Source organism: Orbicella franksi, chromosome 1, assembly GCF_964199315.1.
Source record: "Orbicella franksi chromosome 1, jaOrbFran1.1, whole genome shotgun sequence".
NCBI classification, from domain to species: domain Eukaryota; kingdom Metazoa; phylum Cnidaria; class Anthozoa; order Scleractinia; family Merulinidae; genus Orbicella; species Orbicella franksi.
Window position 1 is genome coordinate 32,393,734 of NC_138145.1, and position 18,330 is coordinate 32,412,063.

At 39.9% G+C, this 18,330-nt stretch overlaps 1 protein-coding gene, 1 long non-coding RNA gene and 2 pseudogenes across 2 annotated transcripts in view; 1 reads left to right on the forward strand and 3 right to left on the reverse strand.

Annotated features, from left to right (window-relative positions):
* Nucleotides 1-18,330, forward strand: part of LOC145479249 (nuclear cap-binding protein subunit 1-like) — a 68,180-nt gene that overhangs the window by 2,853 nt on the left and 46,997 nt on the right. The window contains exons 3-5 of the mRNA XM_081457563.1: nt 2,872-2,972; nt 4,532-4,616; nt 10,445-10,516. Coding sequence (XP_081313689.1) covers nt 2,872-2,972; nt 4,532-4,616; nt 10,445-10,516 — 258 coding nt within the window. The remainder of the gene's footprint in view (nt 1-2,871; nt 2,973-4,531; nt 4,617-10,444; nt 10,517-18,330) is intronic.
* The window catches only part of LOC145479891 (uncharacterized), a 296,755-nt gene continuing 280,919 nt past the window's right edge, over nt 2,495-18,330 (reverse strand). The window contains exon 3 of the long non-coding RNA XR_014048474.1: nt 2,495-2,695. This is a non-coding gene — a long non-coding RNA (uncharacterized LOC145479891). The remainder of the gene's footprint in view (nt 2,696-18,330) is intronic.
* On the reverse strand, nt 5,236-7,756 carry LOC145479858 (uncharacterized; annotated as a pseudogene).
* On the reverse strand, nt 7,804-9,923 carry LOC145479364 (uncharacterized; annotated as a pseudogene).

Here is an 18,330-nt window from a genome sequence, read left to right on the forward strand (position 1 = left end):
TTCGCTGGGTTGCTTTTCGTTCTCGAGAAATAACATATGCAAAAAAGGCACACAGGTTGGAAAAACCGAGTGGTTTATTGCATACGCAATATCTCGAGAACGAAGCGAACTTTAGCGCGAAAACTACGGGACATTGCTTAACATACCTGAATGAAACTGCATGCGAAATGTGGAGCATTTTCGACAAAGTTCACCTTTGATTAAAATACCTGATGCCCTTTTCCCACCGAGTCCTTCAAATAAACAAAGCCGGACCTTTGTTATGATAAACAGAGCCGATCCTTTGTTATAATAGCCAAGCCAAGCCTTTGTTATAAGTTGAAGTCTCGCCTCGGTTTATTATAACAAAGGATTGGCCCACCGTGACCGCAAGGACTTTGATTTTACTTAGAAACCAGCAAAATGTCAATTTCACACAGCTTATATAAGCTCAAATTTGTTGATTTCAGGTCAAAAGTGCTTAAAATGTTGACTCAGGTTAACGCGCGACGGCAAGGATGTTGATTTCTCTTAGAAAGCAGCAAAATGTCAATTTTACGCAATGTAAAAGCTCCAAAATGTCGATTTTAGGTCAAAAAAGGTTTAAATGTTGATTTCATGTTAACCCGTGACGGTAGGGACGTTGATTTCACTTAGAAAACAGCACAATATTAATTTTACGCAGCGTATAAACTCAAAAATGTTGATTTCAGGTCTAAATAGGTAAAAATGCTGATTTCACGTTAACACGTGACGGCAAGGATGTTGATTTCACTTACAAAACAGCAAAATGTTAATTTCACGCAACGTATAAGCTCAAAAATGTTAATTTCAGGTCTAAATAGGTAAAAATGCTGATTTCACGTTAACGCGTGATGGCAAGGATGTTGATTTAACTTAGAAAACGGCAAAATGTTAATTTCACGCAGCGTATAAGCTCAAAAATGTTGATTTCAGGTCTAAATAGGTAAAAATGCTGATTTCACGTTAACGTGTGACGGCAAGGATGTTGATTTCACTTAGAAAACAGCAAAATGTTAATTTCACGCAACTTATAAGCTAAAAATTGTTGATCTCAGGTCTAAATAGGTAAAAATGCTGATTTCATGTTGACGTGTGACGGCAAGGATGTTGATTTCACTTACAAAACAGCAAAATGTTAATTTCACGCAACTTATAAGCTAAAAATTTTTGATCTCAGGTCTAAATAGGTAAAAATGCTGATTTCACGTTAACGCGTGACGGCAAGGATGTTGATTTCACTTAGAAAACAGCAAAATGTTAATTTCACGCAACTTATAAGCTAAAAATTGTTAATTTCAGGTCTAAATATGTAAAAATGTTGATTTCATGTAACACGTGACGGAAAGGATGTTGATTTCACTTAGAAAACAGCAAAATGTTAATTTCACGCAACGTATAAGCTCAAAAATGTTGATTTCAGGTTTACATAGGTAAAATATGGCGGCCGGAAAATAGTGTTAACATCTGGAACTTACTTTGGTTATCTGGGACAATGATTATCTGCACTGAACAAATAAACATCAAATAAACACTTTTCCAAATACAGCAATGTCTTAAATGGCTAAAAATTACAAGATAAATACATATTTTTCGACAAACGCGATCGTAGCTTCATGTCATGCACCGCCTAACAGATTAACAAATTAACCCTTCTGCGCAACGTACGGGTCTCCATACATCTGCATGTCCGCTGATCCCAGAAGTTCAAAACACTACAAATCATGCCGATATGAAATAAAATCAATGCAACCTGGATCACAGATCTATGTTACAATCGATCGCTACTTGTTGGCCATTACTACCTTTAAATGAAAAAAACCGAAACAATCTAGTTACCAGTTCGAGAAATGCAAGCAGAACGTGATCGCAATGCATGCCGGGAAGGGTCTTTACACCTCGTGCGCGGGAAAACATGGCGGTGGATACAAGACAAATTTTATAAGTCAAAAACCAGTTCTCGCTTTCCAAACTTTGACACTAGCAACGTTTGGCAAATGGGCCACAACTCACGAGAGGGTATTTTTCTTGGGCAAGAACTACTCCTGGACTTTGCTGCCTGGCTCGATCTGACTTCAAATGCCGATAACACGATTACGGTATATCAGCTACCTTCAAAGTTTCAGAACACATTTTGATTCTTTAAAACGTGCTGATGACTTACGGGTTTATCGAGGCTTTATGATGCCTCTCAACCACCAGGCAGGCACACAAGGTACTTTAACACTATGCTTAAGATATTAGTTGACAGAGCTCTAATGCGGCACATCTCTTTTTGGTTTGATGGTATTTCGTTTGCCGCTTGGTCGATTCACGTGTTGTGTTTATGTCACAATAACCGATGTAAACAATCTGTTCCCAGATTTCCGCTCTATATACTATTTTCCTTTGACTTTAAGACAGCTAAGATTCAGTGGAATACACTATAAACAGTCTGCCTGTTTGCTGTTCAACAAAATAATAAGGTTTCTTTTGTTTTTTGTTCAACAAAAGATCTCCAAAAGATGCCGCTTGGAAAACTGAGCTTTTTGCATACGTTATTTCTCGAGAACGAAGAGCGCCCCAGCCAAAAAAAATTCAGAGCAATGTTTCTCAGGTACAACAAAGCCTACATGCCAAAATTCAGCTATTTTTGAACACTTTCAAAATGGCCAAAAAATCTAGGGGACGTTCTTGCACGCGGCCTTTCAATTGTCTTGTTGAAAGATTGTTTTGAAAACCTGATTCTGTGACAATACAATAGAGTACATCAATAACTGTACTTACTGCACTATTACCCAAACCAATACCAACACCAAATTGAATGTCAATACTGATGGCAATGACTGTGATACTGTCAGGGGTAAGTTGTAGATTCATTTTCTCTTATAGAGTACATCATCTCTTGAAAGTAATCTGGAAGGTCTCGCCAGTGTGCTGGAAGCTGATTTGCCTAATTACAAAGAACGCATCCTCAAGATTATTTGCACATGGTGAGGAAATTGTAACTGTGAATCATTTAAAAATATCGGGCTGGAATAATTAACAATATTGCTCATGTATTATTAAGATAAACTGGTTTCTGTTTTGCCTCAGCAAATTACTAACTACATAATAACCGAGAGTGAGGTCATTATGGGAAAATCTAAAACTGAGGCCTTGCCGTATTGACCGAGCGATAGCAAGGTCAATACAGTAGGCCGAGGTTTGAGATTTTCCCATAACGACCGAAGAGTCAAGGTTATTAAGTTGTTTATTATATGGCTCATGAATTAAAGAAAGGAAAAAAAATCTTATTCGAGCGGAAGTTGTCAATTTACATCCAGTGATGCGTGTGTTAACTGATCCATTGATCGTCTCAAACCCAGGGCAAAACTACACAATCAGTGAACTTCACCACTGTATTATGCATTCCGTTTAAAACACACATTTCTTTACGGGAAAAAGGTGTTTTGGTATCGTGGTGCCACAACTTGATGGGGGAGTTTTCCGACTTTTGTGGCAAAATGTCAACGCATATAGAAAAGACAGAAAGTGCTTCAACGTAGTCCAAACAAACGGTCTTTCGGTGAAAGAAAATACTAATGCTTCAGAATGCACTGCTCAGAATAACTCGATCTTCACATTCACTGTCGACAACATATCTTCGCCTTCTTTATTCTGGGATTTATGGATGAACTTTTCAAGCCTCGAGAACGTCTAAAACTTCCTACATTTATCAGAAACACAACTATAACCAACAGAAACTGCCCAATTGTTTACATCTGATGATCCTGGAAGCTGATTTACACTTGTGTGTGTTAAAGCGAGGGAATCTATTTGATGAGAACTTTGACGGAGTTCAATATTTCGGTAATCGTTGTGACTAAGATGATAACTTCTAAGTTTCTCCATGGTGTTCTGCTCAGGATGCATGACAGATCTGCCGATCATGTTTTTTACTTAGCGATTTGCAAACTTTGATTGTTTTTCACTTGCTCCCACCAAGGTTACCAGCTGGTAAGTCAAGAACGATTTCTACATGTAAATTTTATTAAGGAAAAATCTCTAAACTTTTAGCTACTCGGAATTAAATTTACTTTCTCTTACTGTTTTTAATCGGCTTTCATCGTTTCAATGCACGTGAATTTTCAGAGCCGGGCTCTTCCTAATTTGCATAATCTGTAATCAGCCCATGGGCATTACAGCTGCATAATGGCTGCTCAGATTAGGCCACTTAGCCAATCACAGTGTGCATTATATCAGTCACAAGCCAAAGCCATATAATAAATGCATGTAAGTGTATGATGTCTATACTGTACTGCATATGTGTGCATACACATGTATGCAAATTTCATCTGTGCAAGTGTAATGCAGCAAAACTTATTTCTCATTATTACTTGCCAGGCTGCGGTCCTGTTGCTGCATTAATTTACTGACAGAAACCTGAGAACTTTGCAGTTTCCACTCTGAACCAATCAAAAATAACAGTGAAAAAAAAGTTTTATTTCTATATATGAAATTACTTAATCCTTATTGTTCTTCAAATTATGTTCTGGAATACTTTTTTCAGTGCTGCAAATCTACCAGAGAAAACAACTGTTTACAGCACACTTGTAGGACTTTTGAATGCAAAGAACTATGGATGTGGAGAGGAGGTAAATTTGCTTATCAGTGCAAAGTATGCTATTGTGGTAGCTTAGGAGCCTCCAGCCCTCTAGCACTAGATAATAATCTATTTCAAAGAAATTTCAAGTACAAATCTGTGTGTTATCCACTTTCACATTCAGTGGCTATGCAGTCAAGTATAATCTTTTTTTGATTAAACTCATCACAAATAGATGAGCTTGGGAACTGGTGCCTTAAAGGTTAGCGGGGTGCCAAAACCATAAGCTGCTAGGAGGTATCCATGGCAACCCTGGAAAGCAGGAACCACCCAATGAGCGTCTGCTAACCCGCACCATCACACTGAAAGAAATTCAGTGGAAACTACTTACCTGAAGAATACTTACCCTGACCAAGAACAAAACGGGAGGGAGGAGAGGGTGCAAGAATCCACAATGATTCGCGAGCAAAGCAGCGTAACTGATCCGCAACAATCAGCTGCATACACTACAAAAATTATGCAATGAACCATAAACCCCTGCAAAACCCCTGAAGGCTGCCCCACAGGTCACGTACTCCCAAATGGGGAAATCGCTGGCTGCATAAGCTCATATTTAACTTGCCTAAATGATATTAGCTGGATGGGCACGCTGGCTGGCTGCATTAGCTCGAGTTTAACCTTGCTTAAATGATATTTAGCGACATTTAAACTCATCACAAATAGATGAGCTTGGGAACTGGTGCCTTAAAGGTTAGCGGGGTGCCAAAGCCATAAGCCGCTAGGAGGTATCCATGGCAACCCTGGAAAGTAGGAACCACTTAGATGAAACCCTTGTCCTGGTGCTTGGAGAAAGGAGGGACCCAAGGACAGTGTGACATGGTACCTCTGATCCCCCAAACCTCCCCCAAGCACCAATCAGCTGATACAATGGGCAAATGCAAAATAAACACATACCTAGGAAGCTAGCCATGGTGGACTGCAAATCCAAAGGAAAGACGCAGGAACATAATGCTACAGCAAGCAGAGATAAGCTCCAAAAGGTGCTCCAGGCAGCGCAAATACTTTCTTCTAGCCAATTTTTTTGAGAGGGCAGCTAAGGCATCCAACGGGGTCCTAAGGTAGAGCTGCTAGGCATTGCTTGACCAGCGGCCCATGGACTGAATCAGATGATCCGGTACTCAGTTGCGAGCAGCGACAGTAGCAGCCCCTATGCGAAAGCTATGGCTCAAGAAATTACCGGGAATCCTGGTGGAGACCATGACCTGCTGAAGCCAATCCGTCAACACAGAATGTGAAAGGGGCTGACCACTCTGGAACAAAAACAGGGGGCCTGGAGCATCACCCGTGAACGCAAGGTAAGTCATAAGAGCATGAACTGCACACAATGGATGCCGACCAACGCCAATGTGAATGAGACAGCCCTTCCGAAACGGATCAGTCTTGGAACCTTTAATCTTAATGCGCATGCATGATGTGGCTGAAGGTGAATCCACCGCAATATCCTGAACACCCAAGTGCAGAGGTGAAGAGAAGCTAGACAGGTTGGGAACGCTGAACTTGGAAGCGCATAGGAAGCCAAAATATCCCAATGAACAAGCTGCCCAGGACATGCAATGGTCCAGGAGGCGAAGGTCCAGAGACCGCCAAATAACCAACATCAGATCATCAGTAATGGGAGTTGCGAAGAAGAAGGAGAACCTTGAGAGTGTTTGATTCCATGTACAACCCGTTGAAGATGAAGGCAATTCGTGAGTGGGTCGGGGAACCCTTGTTCAATATGAAGGGTTCTAACCCCAGACAAATACACCTTGATAGAGGAATGCTGAATGGTTCTCACAAGAAACGTGACAAAGAGTCAAAGTGTCCATTCGTCTGCTGGGCATGGGGACCCTGAAGGATGTAACTTGCCAAGCTGACAGCAAAGGGAAATGAACTTCGATTGCACTGAAGCATATGAACAGTGTGTCGAGGGGGTGAGGCCTTGAGACAAAAAGGAAAAGCACTGTTGCTCTAAGGCAGGGAAGTCAAGTCTGCCAGAAGTTCCGAAGGAATCCAAGTAGGGTGAGGCTGTGCATCTGGGACCAACTGCCTGAAGTCCTGCAAACGAAAGTGAGACAAAGCATCAGCTATCTGATTGTTAACCCTAGGTACATGTTGTGCAGAAAAGGAAAAACTACGATGAACGGCTGCAAGAAGCAGGCTGCGCAGTAATCGCATCAAACAAGGTACTTTAGAAGTCCTGGAATTCAAAACATGGACGACAGCATCATTGTCTGAACGGAAAAGGGCGTGATTCTTGCACCACATGTGCCCCCAAACATGAGCAGCGATGACAATTGGAAAGAGCTCCTTATAAGCAATGGACTGCTGTTGTTGAGAAGGAGCCCAGGAACCAGCAAACCAAAGGCCCTTGAGGTATGCTCCATAACCAATTGATCCAGCTGCATCAGAAGCCACCTAGATGTCTGCCTCTGGCAATAAACCTTGGAACAGCCAAAAGCTAACACCGTGCTACAGATGATGCAACATGATGCAGATGGCCAATGAGAGATTCTAACTCCTGCCTATTGCACCATTTTCGAGAAAGCCAAGAAGTAATGAGATCTCGCAAAGTGGAGAATTTCTTGGCAGGGAGACGAGCGATTTGAGTAAAGGAATCCAGCTCAATACCTAGGACCACGAGCACAGTTGAGGGGCCCACACACTTGCCGGGGTGAGGTGGCAAGCCCAAACATCTGCATACTGACACTGCAATGCTCAAGTTGTGCACACACTGAGATGACTCAGGAGGGCCAGCAGTGATGAAGTCGTCGAGGTAGTGCGGCAGGTCTGGAATCTGATAAGAATGCACAAGGATCCACTCAACCATGTCTGCTATCGCATTGAAGATAAAAGGAGCTGATCGAAGGCCAAAGGGGAGAGCCAGATCCACATAGTACTGATTACGCCACTTCATCGCCAGGAAATAACGGTCAGATGGATGAACAGGAACATTGCAGTAAGCAGACTCGACATTGAATATAGCCATGAGGGCCCCCTTTCCCAGTCGAGACACTAGGCGAATAACTTGATCCACAGTTATGTAGTGGAGGGTAAACTCATCTGGGTTGATCCCATCATTGACACTATATCCCCCTGGGGAAGACAAGTCCACAATGAGTTGCCACTTTCCTGGTTGGCCCTTCTTTGGAATAACACCAAAGCTACTGACTTAGAGATTGGGGAACGGGGGGGGGGGGGGGGGGATCGAAAGGGCTAGCCACCCTTCCAAACGACACCTCATTGGCTAAATAGTCGTCAATGACAGATTGATGCTGGTGAGCAGATGGTTTGTTTTTCTTAGCCACCTTAAGCTTTTGGGCCGGGCAGAAGCCCAATTTGAACCCATGATGGATTCCATCCAATGCAAATTGAACCTGCTGTTGATGGGGATGGAGCGGCAACTCCCAGGCAAACTGCTCTGCCTGCAGAGGAGTGACTGCTGAAACTGGGGGAAGAGGAGCTAGGAAAGAACACAAATAGAGCAGGAGTCACTAACTGGCCCCATAATATCTAACCCCAACCCAAACCCTTCATTGATGGACATCCCAGTAAATAACAAATGCTGAAGCAACTAGGTTTAGTTCAAGCACAAAAGGTGAAGAGACACAAGTGGTAAATACACCATCCTAAAATGAAAGAACAACAACATAGTGTGGTGGGAAATAACAAACATAATGTGGCAAATGACAAACAACAGTCTGATAGTGTCTATTTGCACCTAAACATGCTGCTAGAAGTCCTCCACCCTAACAACAAAGTCAAAACAGTAAGGGATGGCCTAATAACAATGATTAGAGTCTAATATTTCAATCGCTTAGCGCCTGGACTTGCTGCTCGAGCGAGATTGAGAAGAGTCAGCTTGCTGTTTGGGTGAAGCTCGGGACTGGCTTGGTGGCTCGCCAGGGCAAGCTCCAACGTGGTGCGGACCAAAGCAGCTGGAGCATTTGTGGGCAAAACGGCATGAAGAAGAAGGAGCAACACAACAGCCTCGGTTCCACGATTTGCAAATAATGTGGGAAGATGAAGCTCCATGTGGCGCCGTGGATTCATCTGACAGTTCACGGCCAGGACGGACAGAGGCCCCAGCCGTGTGGAAATTAAACAACTGGACATTTATGGCCGACCAGTCCGTCAAGTTCATTGCGGCAGCGTGTTCGCTGAAGGCCCAATCATACGCCAACCAGACCAGCGGCGAACTGGTGATGTGTGTGGAGAATCAAAAGCTGGTGTTGCAGCAAATCCCTCCACTGCTGAGGGAAGTGGGACGACAAAATGAGGCTGTACACTGAGAAAGCCTCCGGCCAACTCGATATGTCCTCAATGCGCCATTTAGGCTTTTTGGGTGTCGAAGTTAGCACCAACCGACCGTCGAACAGCAATTAAGGCTCGGACTCAGTTGAGACTATGTTGACAGAAAGCAACTTGTTCAGCTCTACAAACTTCCCAGCCACAATCTGGCTTATGAGTTTTGCTGGAATAGGCAAAAACCCAGGGCCAACCACGAACGCCTGATGCAGCACGGGCAACTGGGCCGGTGAAGAAGCACCGCCGAGAGTGAGCGACACAGTCCCAATAGCGGTGTTGGACGAAGGTGTTGCAAGTGCAGGTATTGGCGAGGCAAACATAGAAACAAATGAAGGCACAACAAAATTGGGCCTACCTTGCGCCATAGCGCTCGCAGCAACTGCCAAAACAGGTGGAAAACCAACACCAGAGGCTGCCAGGGCTGAGACTTGAGCATCTAGCTGGCCAGAAGATAGAGACGATGGAGGAATGCCCCCAGGCATGGCCGCCTCTGGCACACTCGAGGATGAAGAAACTGGGGGCGTCAATGGCAGATTTGATGCTTGCTCAGCTGCGAGGGCTTGCTTGACCGCATTGACAACTGATGCTAAGAAAGCGGGAGAAGGCTGATCAGTAGATTGAGCTTGAGACGTCAAAGGAACGACTGGCGTCTGTGTAGTTGATTGAGGGACATTTGCATCATTTGAACGTGGTCGAGTCGTCTCAGCAACAGAAACAATGGCATCGAAGGCCGCCGCTTGGCTGTTACGGGTTGACCTGGCCGTCATTATCGTATAAACAAGGATAAACAATAGCTCTCAAAAGAAAACAAAAGGCAACAAAGAGGCAAGAATCCGCAATGATTTGCGAGCAAAGCAGTGCAAGTGATCCGTAACAATCCGCTGAGTACACTACAACAATTATGCAATGAACCATAAACCCCTGCAAAACCCCTGAAGGCCACCCAACAGGTCACGTACTCCCAAACGGGGAAACCGCCGGCTGATAAGCTCATATTTAACTTGCCTAAATGATATTAGCTGGATGGGCATGCTAGCTGGCTGTATTGGCTTGAGTTTAACCTTGCCTAAATGATATTTAGCCACATTAAAATAGTTTTTTATCCATATGTGTAATGATGTATACATAACTGTACATCTGACAGATTGAAGTAATCAAACCACTGATTGTCAATTACCACATATGTTTTATTAATACATTTTCTGTTTACTAAGTTAAGAATTCAAAATATTTACCATGGTCATGGCAGTGGGTGAATTTTTCTTAGCCTAATTCCTGAAGAATATTTTGCATTGGAGTTGTTTGGGTATTTTTCAAACATTTTTTTGCTTTGTCGTTTTCTTTTTGAAGATGATATTCTTTACAAAAAAAAGATCTGGTAATGTTTGTAATCCACGCATTTACAAGAACAGAATATACTTCTATTTAAGCAGAGGTCATCATTATGTGCATGTGCACATGCATGCCTATTACCACATATTCTTCCCAATTACTTCAAGCAATTCATTGACAGATTGAAGCTTTTTTTCTTAGTTTTTAGACATGATTCTGGAAAATCTCAAGGAAGTGCTGATTGCTGCTCAGTTTGACAGAGCCAGATTGATGGTAATCAAAACTGTATTTGAAATGACTTTTCGTGATGTTTATCCTGTTTTATTAATGTTGGATATGTACACATATATACATCTATGTACTTAAAAAATAAAATAAATAAATAAATAAATGAATGAATAAATAAATATAACTTACAAAGTGTTAGATGTGAAGGTTTTAGTTTCTTTCTCAAAGGAAAAATCACTGTCATCTGGCAAAGTTTTGTAAGATGCTGTTGGACGTATTCTCTTGAACCTGGCAAATGTTTGAAATATATTGAAACTTAAGATTAATGTTAATTGCTTCTGAAATCTTGGCTTGTTTTGATGGTTACATCACCTTGGGGTATTTTGTTTACTTAATGAACACAAAACCTACTTGAAGACTTCAAGATTAACTCTAGTGGCACTAAATAATTTGTGGCACAATTATTGTGCCATAAATTATTTAGCTGCCTAAAGGACAAGTAAGGAAATTGGAACAAAATGTGAATAATTCAACTATTTGTGTCTCTCTCATAATTTTAGGTTTTTAACTTTTATTACTTTATATATTTGCATTCATTACTTATTCATTACTTACTGCTATTAAGTGTTAACCCTCCTTAAATAAAGTCTTTATTATTATTATTATTTTATTATTAATTATTATTATTATTATTGTTATTGTTATTGTTATTGTTATTGTTATTGTTATCACATTAAGTTTAAAGTGCTACTATGATCAAAGTTTACCCCTTGTTTTTTTTAGGTGTATCACATAGAATTCCACGAAAGAATAAAAACCCTGTTTACCATTTGTAATTATCTGCTTTGGCTCTGGAGATATTTAAGTTTGAAAAAAATATGTAAAATATGCAAATGGGAGAACTGATGACATCATATTGTATGTACATTCAACCCAATATTATGTGAAGTATATAACTAGAGCTGTCTTGCTCAATTTGTAGCACAGACCATTGAAACTTGGTAGGCTACACACCTACAGCTATAAAAAATTCTGTTCCCATGGCAACTCACTCTTTTCCAGTCCCTTGATTTCAATATTTAAGAGCAGCTTTGCCTAAATATCAACTAGACTTGGAAATAGCGAAAAAATCGAATTTCTTCAAACTCGCCCAGAATGAAGCCCTACGGGCACTAATTGCAAAAATATTGTTTTAAGTTCGATAAATCAAAAATTATCTTTTTACACAATTTTTTTGTTTTGATGCCCCAAATCGGCCAAAATGGATTGAAAATGAGCAGCATATTCAGAGGCTCGTAAACTCAAAAGTAAAATTCGTCATTACAAACTGATTTCACGACATATTTGCACTTCCTTTCTTGTATATTTAGAGCTAAATAGATCGCAATTTGATTAAAACTAAAATATTTGACGAATTTTCTAAATTAACGACCCAAGATAGGTTAACAAGAGGTCTACATTTAGCCTATTTTCAAATGCTAAAAAGGTGTTCTGGTACACGGCTTTTCCCAAAACGACTAGTTTGGTCTGAAAGAGCATTGTTTCCTCTTTAAATTAGTGAAATTAAATTTTTGGGTAAATAAAACTGCGAGCGCTGAGATGGTGAACTAAATGCAGCACATCTTCCTGAAAACGTGACCTTTGACCCAGGCGTAACGAAACCGATTACTGCAAGAAAAGCAAACGTTTCGTTATTTTGAAACATTTTCTAGTGATATCTCTCCGAAACCATTATTGCAAGAAAATACTTCCAGATATGAAATCTTACAGGGTCAAAGAAGGAGCTAAACGGCGCATTTTGACACAATAACTTTGTTTGCCGAGAATTCAAGTCAATGACCGTTAACAAATTCGAGTGAAATTTGCGAATTTGAAGTATGTTAACCGATACTTCCCTGAATATTTATATTTATAGCAGAATCGTCTTCTTGGATTAGCCTTCAGAAGAAGCTGGATCCAGCTTTGGAAACCTCTAAAAGAAGATTTTTTTAATGTTCCGTGACCTGCCTGCTGCTATAAATTCCAAGCACATGCCCACCACATGTCTGTCGTAAAACCAACTGAACTCCACTGACATGTTTCCATAGGCAACCCCAAAATAAACAATCCCCACAAATGTAAAGTGAAATTGGCTGTCTACATGAAGAGTTAGAGGCTAGAGTCAAGTTCAACTACCTTTAAAAAAAGCTTGATTTTATTTGTTTGCGTTGACTTTGTTCACCCAGTAGTTACTGTGACTTTCGAATACCGCGAATCGGTCACGCCAAAACACTGCAGACCGTGCAAACTGCAGACACTTGTTTGGGCCTTTAATTTCATTTTTAGGGAGCTCTAGTTACAAAATAGTGTTCAATATATCTGAAAGTTCGTCATTTATCCACAGGCTGCACAAGTGCAGTATTTGACTTTCGATTCAATAGACAAACGCGTAAAACACTTTGTATGGGAAACTTACTCAGTATGCATGGTCTGCAGTGTTTTGGCGTGACTGATACGCAGTATTCGAAAGTGACAGTAACTAATGAATGAACAAAATAAAATCAAGCACTTTTTAATTAAAGGTAATGGAACTTGACTCTAGCCTCTAACTCTTCATGAAGACAGCCAATTTTACTTTACATTTGTGGGGATTGTTTATTTTGGGGTTGCCTATGGAAACTGTCAGTGGAATTCAGTTGGTTTTACGACAAACATACGGTCGGCATGTGCATGGAATTAATATAGCAGCCGACAGGTCACGGAACATTAAACAATTCTTCTTTTAGAGGTTTCCAAAGCTGGATCCAGCTTCTTTTGAAGGCTAATCCAAGAAGACGATTCTGCTATAAATATAAATATTCAGAGAAGTATCGGCTAACATACTTCAAGTTCGCAGATTTCACTGGAATCGAATTCATTAACGTTCATTGACTTGAATTCTCAGCAAACAAAGTTAGTGTCAAAATGCGCTGTTTAGCTCCTTCTTTGACCCTGTAAGATTTCATATCTGGAAGCAGTTTCTTGCAATAATGGTTTCGGAGAGATATCACTAGAAAATGTTTCAAAATAACGAAATGTTTGCTTTTCTTGCAGTAATCGGTTTCGTTACGCCTGGGTCAAAGGTCACGTTTTCAGGAAGATGTGCTGCATTTAGTTCGCTATCTAAGCGCTCGCAGTTTTATTTACCCAAAAATTTAATTTCACTAATTTAAAGAGGAAACAATGCTCTTTCAGACCAAACTAGTCGTTTTGGGAAAAGCCGTGTACCAGAACGCCTTTTTAGCATTTGAAAATAGGCTAAATGTAGACCTCTTGTTAACCTATCTTGGGTCGTTAATTTAGAAAATTCGTCAAATATTTTAGTTTTAATCAAATCGCGATTTATTTAGCTCTAAATATACAAGAAAAGGAAGTGCAAATACGACGTGAAATCAGTTTGTAATGGAGAATTTTACTTTTGAGTTTACGAGCCTCTGAATATGCCGCTCATTTTCAATCCATTTTGGCCGATTTGGGACATCAAAACGAAAAAATTGCATAAAAAAAATAATTTTTGATTTATCGAACTTAAAACAATATTTTTGTAACTAGTGCCCGTAGGGCTTCATTCTGGGCGAGTTTGAAGAAATTCAGTTTTTTCGCTATTTCCAAGTCTAGTTGATATTTAGGCGAAGCTGCTCTTAAGTTATTTTCAGCTCGAAAAACATTAAACAAGGCCACAAACTCAACCTAACATATTTAAATGCTGGCTGGATCATGCAGATGAGGCACCATTAGCGAATGTCAAAATAAAATGCCAAAGGTGTCTAGAAAAGCCTTAAACATTGGGGAGGCCTGAACCTAGTATGTTGCCATGGTAACAAAACTGTTAAGCTTATATCAGGGTTGAATAATATTTGAGTTCCCGCTTGCCATTTGGGCAAGTAACTTTCAAATTTTGCCTGCCCAGGGAACTTCCCCGCTTACCCAGGTTTTCAAACTCATCAATAATTCATGAACCCCAAAATGGAAATCATTCACTGGTGTTTTGGAATGCAGTAAACCCGTCTGACTTGTTTGCAGTCTTCTTAGTGTTGATCACTTTCATGTTTGTGTATTTGCTTGCTATTTCCTGAATTACCCACTGAGTATCTCTGTTTTTATGCAAAAAATCCTTGAATCAATGTTGCCTGCTAAGTTAGCCTAAATTCAAAACATTTTTTTGAAGAGAAGCACGTAAAATGAAAAATAAATAGAATTAAAAACAATTTGGCTTCTCAATTTTGACACAGGCATGGTGTTCAATTTGTAAAGCAGGCAAGTGTATAGTTTTTCCTTTGCTGGGTGAATGAAAAATAGTCTCAGTCGAGTGAAAACATCTTCATTTGAATAAAAAACATTTTCCATCAACACCCAGGAACACTGAAAGTTTTTTGATGACTTACTAATCAATTTCATTTTTGATAATATTAATACTACTTTTCATTTTGGTGGTGTCTGAGTATATTTCTACCAGAAAACTTGCATGTTTTGCCGCAGAGATTGGCCACAGGGATTGAGCTGGATTTGCTCATTAAAAATGCTGCCAGGGGCTTCGTTTTTAGTGCAGGGTACACTATTGGGATGGTTTTGGAGGCTGCCTGCCGCTAAGGCACTAAGGTGCTATGACACTATGGCACTATGGCTCTATGATGCTAAGGTGTTAAATGTTTGTTTAATTAATTAATTTCAATTAATTAATTAGTTTAGAGGCAAGGAAGTGGTGGGGGCAAGGTGGGAAAGGTACATGTGTACCCTACATAAAACATGTTTCATCTAAGTCAATTAAGTGTCAACATCGCAAAGCTATATATTTGTTTTAAGTAACCCATTGCTCTCCTTGTGGTACTATTCTCTTTAGAACAAAACCAATTTGCTCTTAGCCTACAGAACAGGCGTAATTTTTTTGCGTATTTTAGTGGAACAGAGGCGAAAGCGAGGCGAAAGCAAGGCGAGCGCGAAGCGCAAGTCGCACGTGAGGGGAAGAGTGCAAAAAAAAATAACGCCTGTACGCATAAGCTGTTCCCGCGTTCAAATATGAACGCGGCTACCCAATTGGTTACTTTATATCACATGATCCTCGAATGTTTTTCAAATACAACGTGGCGGTCGCATCATCTATTCACCTTGTGCTGTGGATGAAGCTATTCCAAAAGCCCTTTGTTTATTTCCGAATGTGCCTCCTTCCTCCCTGCCCTTTAACCCATTGACACCTGTATGAAATTGCTTGCGACCCACCCCTAATTCCCTGTTGTTTTTTGGAATATTTCAGAGCAAGAGGAAGCACAAAAATAAATCATATGCGCAGTATTAAACTACAGACTCAAGATCAGATTTTAAGACGTCGTTTATTTAAAGTTGAATAAATGAAGGGCTAAAATATTACAAAATATCAACAAAGAGAACTCAACTTGATGTGTAAAACTAATGTTAAAGAGAACAAGAAATTATATTTTTTCTTTGTCGCATGACAAAGCCCAAAAAATTGAATGTGCAAAAATGAGTTATTAGATTCGGACAACAAATCGAAACCAGATGAAACTGAATTTCCAGTCTTCTACTGTAACAAATGACACTTGAGAAAACATTGGAAAAATAAAAGCAAAGGAAACAAGTGAAACCCCATTGAAAAACAAGAAATCAGATAATTTCTTGGCCGTGCGATGAAAATAATACAGTGCAGAGAATGAAAATTAAAAAAGACGAGAAAACAAGCCAATTTTGTTGAGGTAAATCAAATTTCAACTGTGTTAAATTAGTGCCCACCTAGTTCTTTTCTTAGGAGTTCTGTAATAGCTGAATAAGACTCAAACAAATATATCTGAACAAAGCGAATAAACTAAACAAATGAACCGCAGACCGCCGTAAATTAATTATGCAGAAATCCAGCATGCAAAAATACTGTTCACTTTTAAAATCTAAAATTCCCAAATAAAGGCAACCAAAGGGAAGAAACGTGACAATAAATTTTCATTGAAGACATAGATGAGGCAAAGAAACCTGTCTAAAAGCAAAAAAATGTTCAAAATTTTGCAGACATGCATCGCTGCATGAACTGCATGTTCAAATAAATTTTCATGCTAAAGCGAAAGCTTGAGTTTTTACCGACAACTTTTACAGTCATTTTATCGGCTGTGGCCTCACCAATCATTCAAGAAGTTGAATTCAACTTTGAAGTAATACTGCACATTATCATTTTTGCATTCTAAAGTCCAGGAAGCTGCTTTAAATCCGCGATCTGTTATCAAAACTACTCACTTGAAAGTGCACCGATGGTCATACTTTCGTGGTGGTTGAAGGAAAAATTCTTCACCAGAAAGGTTTGGGGACTCTGTATACCTTGATATTCCACTCTGAGGCCACCTACACATTGATTTGTGTTTTTGTTTTCCATTCTAAGTCCCAAAGAAGTAATTTCTACGTTTTAGGGATGAAAGCAAGACCTTGGAAGTGTGTAGAGTCCCCAAACCTTTCTGGTGAAGATTTTTTCCTTCAACTGCCGCGAAAGCATGACGATCGGTGGGCTTTCAAGTGAGTAGTTTTGATAACAGATTGCGGATTTAAAGCAGCCTTCTGGACTTGAGAAAGCAAAAATGGTAAAGAAAGTGCGAACTCAGATGTCAAACAACAAAGGTAGGATAAACTGCGAAAAGTAGAATGTAAAATGAAGCATTGAATTTTGGCGGGGATGAAACGCCATACAACGTGGCATAGTGACCACTGTCTTTGTAACGCTGTGATTGGCTGGTCATTTAGGGTTTGTCTGGGTGTGGAACAGCTTGAACAATGGTATGCGTACAGGTGTTATTTTTTCACGCTCTTCCCCTTGCGCGTGACTCACGCTTCATGCTCACCCTGCTTTCGCCTCTTTTGGCCTAAAATATGCAAAAAAATATGCCTGTTCTGCAGGCTAATTTGCTCTAAATGCATGCGCAGATTAGTTAGCATTTGTGTCTTCTATATATTAGGTGGAGGATACATTGCATACGGGATCATACACAAATGTTGAGTGGTTTTCCTTATGGTGGAACCCAACTTGTAAGAGGCATGCATTCTGCCTCATTAGTGTTATAATACTCTATTTCCATGCAGTTTTTTATATGTCGTGTGATGTCGGGTAGCGCCACTTTTTAGTACAAAAAGTGAAACGTATCTTTTAGAATTACCCACAGGTCGTTTCAATATATACCATCTGCTGTTTTCAAGCTACAATAGTATGTTTGTCAGGGTTTAAATAAAGAAGGGAAATGTATAGCTTTTCCTTAGCTTCTTGTTTTATTTCTTGCCTTAATTGTGTCTGTAAGAGAGACCAAAAAGTTCCCGAGTTAGTGGCTTTAATATTCTGCAAATTGTAAATTTTTGACAAAAGAAACCAGGAAAGTACTCAAATATTGCTGCAGACTCTGTGGCATCTAATGAAAGCACAAATTAATTTAATTAGTCTTTGAGGAGAGTCGTTCACTGATGCAGGTGTACACAGCTAAAAATCACTTGTAATTTGGCTCTTGTGAAGTTGTTTAATATCAAATCATGTTGATACTTGGTAAGAAGTTGGCGTTTGTGAATATCTGCCCAGTGAAAAAGTTTGGGTCTGCCTATATGGTTGAAATAAAAGAGAGTATTTTAAAAAAGTCCTCTAAAATGGCGCCATTTTGAATGCTTCGCAAAACATTTGAAGTCTTACTAAGCACATTTTAGGATCTCTCTGTTTTTATAAAAGTTACCCAATTTAACTTTCTCCACAAAAGTTATTGGTTTATGAGTACAATGACAGTAATCAATTGAAAAGTGAGGAACTTAGTAGAGCAATTTACAGCAGGATTGTCATGTTATATCCGTCTAGATGTGGAGTTAACAATGAT